The 6,545-nt window shown below is 28.8% G+C and overlaps 1 protein-coding gene across 2 annotated transcripts in view; it reads left to right on the plus strand.

Annotated features, from left to right (window-relative positions):
- Window positions 1-6,545, plus strand: part of LOC107614433 (protein ZINC INDUCED FACILITATOR-LIKE 1-like) — an 11,628-nt gene that overhangs the window by 4,717 nt on the left and 366 nt on the right. The window contains exons 10-16 of one of the 2 annotated variants that reach the window (XM_016316645.2): window positions 1,625-1,816; window positions 2,133-2,220; window positions 3,273-3,358; window positions 3,454-3,561; window positions 4,446-4,490; window positions 4,574-4,662; window positions 5,488-5,532. In XM_016316645.2, coding sequence (XP_016172131.1) covers window positions 1,625-1,816; window positions 2,133-2,220; window positions 3,273-3,358; window positions 3,454-3,561; window positions 4,446-4,490; window positions 4,574-4,662; window positions 5,488-5,532 — 653 coding nt within the window. Of the gene's footprint in view, window positions 1-1,624; window positions 1,817-2,132; window positions 2,221-3,272; window positions 3,359-3,453; window positions 3,562-4,445; window positions 4,491-4,573; window positions 4,667-5,487; window positions 5,533-6,545 lie in introns of those variants that run through there. The other variant, XM_021109770.1, reaches the window with a different exon arrangement.

Genomic DNA, 6,545 nt, shown 5'->3' on the forward strand with positions numbered 1-6,545 from the left:
TCTCTTATGTTAAAAGAAGACTAATTTATCTTATAGTAATATTTTTTAAATTTAATTGTCTTCTAATAAAATTTATTAAAAATTTATTTGTCTAATACGTATATTAAAAATTTGATTGAAAGTGAAGGAAAAACTAATTTATCTAACAAGAGTAATTCTTGAGGATTTTTAAAATAAAACTTTGTTAGAAATTAAAGTATCCGATATAAAATTTTTTGAATTTTGTTTACTCTTGTTATCTTTTTCTGTTGGGATAGGTAGTTGATCATAATTTTAAAAGTGGATTAGACAAAAAAAATAATTATGGTCAGCTATGTATATTTTTTTAAAGGATAAATGGTCATTTTTAACTATGAAAGATTGAGACTCTGACAATATCGATCATGACTAATTTAAATAAATTTTGTAACCATCAAAGATTATATCCATTTGACATTTATAACCAAACGTTAGTCTATAAAAAACACCCTTAGTAACATCATCCAAATCCCTTTTTTCTCTTTGAATACTCTCCTTCTTCTTCTCATCTTCTTTACCAAATCCAAACCCTAAGTCACCATCTTTTCTCGCTTCATTTTCATTCCCATGGTCACCACTGTCGCCACTCCCAACACACCCTCCATTTCCATCATGACTTTTATTGTCATTAGTGTCTCAGAATGAATCAATCCACAACGAATGAAACCAATCGGAACCTTATCGCAGTGAGAATGTAACCGCTCTGTTAAAAAGTCGTTGACAAAGATAGCAAAGGGCATTATTGTACGTTCACAGAAAGAAGGCCACAGTCATTTTCTAACAATCGTCACAATAGCTTCAACTCTCGCTTCCTCTCAATAAGTCGTTATGTCTCTGCCTCTTGTCTCATAATTTTGAGTCTCTATTACAAACAGTTTTTAAAAAGATTATTGAATAATATATACTTGACTTTGTAATTTGAGTTGTTAATATTTGTTGTACCTAATTTCTGGGTTATAATTTAGGAAGAGTTTTAAATATATCAGAAACACCGATATTTCAGTTATTTCAACAGTTGATTTAAATTATAAAAAATATATATAACAATGGGACAGAAGAACCAGAGTTTCATAGAAATAATGAAATCCACAAAAAATTGTGCCTAAGATAAAGCTAGACAATGAAAAATACTTTTTCAGACTTTTTGATTTTGAGTCATTTAAGATTTTGTTTAAATTCTTATCTAGGCTAAATTTTCATATTAATTATGTCATTTTATTTTCTTACTTTTGTCTCGTTTCACTTTTATAAATTGGGACTTAGGATTTGATTGGGTAAAAGAAGATAAGAAGAAGAAAGAGAATATTCGAAGAGAAAGAAGAGATTTAGATGATATTATTAACACCAATTAAAAACTAAGGATATCTCTAATAGACTAATATTTGGTTAGAAATGTCAAACGAATATAATCTTTTATGGTCACAAAATTTATTTAAATTAGTCATTATTATTATTAGTATCTCAATTTTTCATGATCAAAAATGGTTATTTAATATTTCCTCTTTTTCAAAAGACAAACATTGACAAACACAGAAAGTAACAAATTTGTGATAAATGATATTTGTTCATTTTTGCGCCTTTGATTTAGAATTTGATGATTTTGCAGGAAACACTTCACAACCACAAAGATAGCAATGAGTTCATAGATGATGCCGAAGCTATTGAAAATGGAAGCAGTGGGAATAACAAAGACAACAATATGATCCATAAGAAAGAGAACCTTCTCTTGAACTGGCCTTTAATGTCATCCATCATTGCTTATTGTGTTTTCTCACTTCATGATATTGCTTATCAAGAGGTTAGGATTTCGGTTCATGCTACTCTTCTAATCTAACACAATTCCTTTTTAGATTCTCTTCTTTCCTTCTATTTTGCACGTGTATGAAAAACATATATTTTATCCTTAATATTAAAGAAAATACAGAAAAAATCCTAACAAATTTTTTATAATTTTATTTTAGATTTTAGAATGGGTTCAATTTTCACTTATTAAATTCTGCAAGTTAAGGGTAAAATTTAAACTCCAGCTAAACGTTAAAGAACAAAAAAGTATAATTTTTCCTACAGAATATGAAAATGTGACATTTTAATTTTGTTCTTTCAACTTTCTTTAGGTTTTCTCATTATGGGCTGTGGCTCCTCCAAAGCTAGGGGGTTTGAACTTTACAACTGATGTCGTTGGTGATGTTCTTGCAGTATCAGGTATCAATTTGACATCTAAAAATATTTCCTACTCAATTTTTTCCAATAAAAAAAAAAGCAAAAGGGAGATGGACAACTAAATTATCAATGGAGTAGTGAATGGTCAATAGTATAATATGTGACTCAAAAATTGGATAATCTCAAGATGATATCACTCAGCCAACGAGTCATAGCTCAGATTTAAATTTTACTCCTAATTTATAAAAAAAAAAAAAAATGATACCACTTAATTCCCTTTCTATCGAATCCTAAGGGATCCACTCCACAATAACCCTAAGTTTACTCCATTCTAGTTTTTATTTATCTATTACAGTAGTATAGTCTTTTTTCTTTTTTAAACATAAATTGAACCATTCTTAATTCTAGACATTATAATATTACAAATTTATCTGCATTATATACTCGTACACAAGATATTTTAAAAATTTCTATACACTATTTTATCTCGGCCAAATTTCAAATTTAGATGTTGTTACACATAAGACAAATAAATTGTCATTGTATCAAGGTCTCATACCAGTAATATAGTCTCTTATGTATAGTTGTAATAGCTCCTAATGGGTCCAATCCACTAATTAAATGGCCCACCGCTAATTGGGTCCATGTCATATATAAAATAATAGTTTAAATAAATTTTTAGTTACTACAAAATATTTGTTTTTTTTTTTTTTTTGGTAAAATTTAAAAATTTTTGGTTTTAGTCTAATTTGTCATATTAAGTATTGTGTAGCAAGTTAAATAATAACATGACAAATTGAAAGATTAATGTGACAAGATCTATTACATTAACAATCAATCTGTTATGTTAACATACACTTAACAAAATAAATTACGAAATAGACAAAAACTAAAATATTTTAAATTTTATTGGATCAAAATAAGAAATGAGTATTTTATACGAATCAAAAGCTTATTTAAACCTAAAATAATATATAATTGGCTGATAATATAAGCAACTTGATAGACAATGTATTAAAATTATAACATTTAACTGATATTAGATTTGGACTTTGCATAATTACTGATTTAATTTCTTCTGAAATAATGGTCAGGTATTTCACTCATCATCTACCAAATTTTGCTATACCCTTCTGTGGAAAGAGCTTGTGGACCTATTGGCATTGCTAGGATCTCAGCGGTCAGATTTCAATTTACCTAATTGTTTTTAATTATTGCAATTCAGTGTATCATATTTTTATATTTATATGTGTTCTTGGTTGGAACCACGTGCAGATTTTATCCATTCCACTTTTGCAAAGTTTCTCCTTCATGGCAATGTTATCAGGCACAATACTATTCTTAGTGATATGTGGTGCTTCAATTCTGAAGAATCTTCTAGCTGTAAGTTTACCTTTGTTATTTAATCATTCATTAATGACATTGAGGGTTTAAAATAATGATTCAATCCCTTGGATTCACAATAGTTGCTACTTTAGTTATTTGCACACTGCTAATTAACCAGAAATGTTTGGTAACCAAAACATATTAGGCAAAAATAGTCGAAATTTGTCTTATTTAGCATTTATTAATTGTCGCTTTAGCATTTATTAATTGTCGCGACAATTAATAAATACTAAATAAGATAAGTTCTGATTGTTTTTTTTCTCTCCCTAGCATTACCCCTAATTAAAATAGTGCATGCTATGGTGTTTATGGTTATGGTGATTATATAACTTTAACAATGCTTAAAAGTGTTGCTAAAATTAAAATATTTTTTAATTTGAAAAATAATTATAAAAATATTATTAAAATATAAAAAATATTATTTTAATTTTAACACCACTTAAAATTGTATAACCAAGATAACTATAGATACTATAAATTTCACCTATTTTATTATGTATTGTACTTATCCTTATGCAGAGAATCAAAAAGGAATATTTTTAATAAATATTACATTAAAATGTGAAAATGATAAACTTGTTGAACAAAGCAATTTCTTCAACGTAACAGATATTATGATATGGAGATTATTGTAATTTACATGAAAAATAGGTATAAAAATGTGTATTAACAAAAAAGACAAATTTGAAATTTCATAACTATCACTTAAAATGGTCATATATAACTAGAAGAAAATGTAAAACAAGTTTACGTTGTACATTAAAATTAAATTTATAAAATAACATGATTGGCTTGAATAGGCCTAAGAAGATCAATTTAGTAAAAAATTAATTTTATCCAAATTAGAAGTTTGACTGATTGTTCTTTTTTGTTGGACTCAGGTAACAGTAACAACTGGTTTGTTCCTCATACAAAACAGAGTAGTGGTAAATTTCTCTATAATTCAATTAACGTTATAGAGACTAGTTTTTCATGGAATTATTGTAATATGTTGATGTTTGGAAAACAGGAACAGCACCAAAGAGGGGCAGCCAATGGCCTTTCAATGACTGCTATGTCTCTATTCAAAGCAGTTGGTCCTGCTGCTGGTGGTGCAGTGTGAGTATCTAACTATTTATGATTTATTCTCTCTTTTTTTTTATTTAAAAAAATAAAAAAAAATCTAGGTAACACTTAGGGGCAACTGCTTTGCAATCGATCCGATTCTTAGAGATCGAATTTTGGTATTTTTTGCATGTACTTTTTAAATAGTTATGTAAATATTTTTACAAAAGTTTGGATAAACCAAGTTTGCCAAATATAAATCCCTCCCATCAATTGAAATTTCAAGCAAACAAGCTGCAAGAAACTATTTATCTTGGTATCTTAGCATTGACCCGTATCTCTTAATTTTATTTTGAGTTAGCCTCTAACCCTTCTGAGGTTCTATACTTTCATTATTCCATATTTTGACTTTTTTTACCGGGGTGTTAAGGGTGTCCGCGGATTGGATCGTATCGGATATGAGCGAAAATTCAATCCGATCCGCACAATTTTCATTGGATCGGATCGGATATGATATCCACACTTTTTAGTGCCGGATCGGATCGGATATCGGATATATCCGCATAATTAAACATTCTCTTTTTAATCATATTTCTATGTAAAAGAATTTGATAAAAATATTTCTTTCATACTTTTAAACTTATTTATTTCTAAGATATTTTTAATCAAACTCTCTCTAAATAACAAAAATAAAATAATACAATATATGAATAATAATTACTAACTAAAACATACATAATTTTAAATATAATAAATATATAATTATAGATATTATATATATAAAATTAAAAATATCAAATTAAATAAGATAATTTTATATTATTGTCTCTTAAATTACTCATTTTTCATTTTTGCATCTTATAACCTTTGTGAATGCAGATTAACTTGGTCACAGAAGCGGATGGATGCTTCTTTCCTCCCAGGTATGATTCTCAACTAACTTTTTAGTGCTTTTGATGGGATATGTTACCTGCACAAGTAAATGAAATTGAAGATTTTGAATGAGATAATTGACTATATTGATTGATGTGCCATTATATAGTAGATAGGGGTGCACAGACCCGGCCCGGCCCGAACGTCCGGCCCGGTCCCGAACACTTTTGGGGTTAATTTGGTGTGATTTCATCGGGTTTAGGGCCGGGTAAGGGTCTCAAAAATAGACCCGGTCATTATTTCGGGTCGGGTCCGGGCCATAGCTCGGGTCATCCGAAGTCGGCCCGGTAGCACGGTCATCATACACAATTAATATTTTGTATTATTAGTGATGGATAATGACTATTCTTATGTGGAATTTAAGTATTGTAAATCTTAATATTTTGTATTATTAGTCATTATAAGACTATAAGTTAATGTTTTATGTTTAGAATGCATAATATTGTGTTATTTGTATGGATTTAAATATTTGGTATTATTAGACAATATTAGTATTGATTGTGGTTATACTTTAGTATTGATTGTGGTTATGCTTTAATTTTGAAGAAGAGTTGGTTCTTGTTATATTTTTCTAAGTGAATTTTACCATGTTAAATAATGGTTGGAGTCTTGGAAATTTGGATATTTTTACATGCTAGCTTACAAGAAGGTATCAACGTAATGTAATGTTAACGGCCCGGTTTTCACCCGGTATAATTGTGGCCCGAAAGTGTATTGGTTTCATCAGGTCTAGGGCCGGATTCGGGTCTAATAAATGGACCCGGTGTATATTTCGGGTCGGGTCTGGGTCACATCAAACCCGGCTTCACCCAACCCATGTGCACCCCTAATAGTAGATATCGGTATAAAAACTGTTTTATGCCGTCATTTAATTACATCTGTTTAGATGATTATTTATACTGTTAACATAAAAAGTAGTAATTATTTTTAACCATTTTACACTGAGAATGTATTAAAATTAAATTTATAAAAAAAATGGCTAAAAATATGTCTTTCTTCTTTAT

This window comes from Arachis ipaensis, chromosome B08 (genome assembly GCF_000816755.2).
Source record: "Arachis ipaensis cultivar K30076 chromosome B08, Araip1.1, whole genome shotgun sequence".
NCBI lineage: Eukaryota > Viridiplantae > Streptophyta > Magnoliopsida > Fabales > Fabaceae > Arachis > Arachis ipaensis.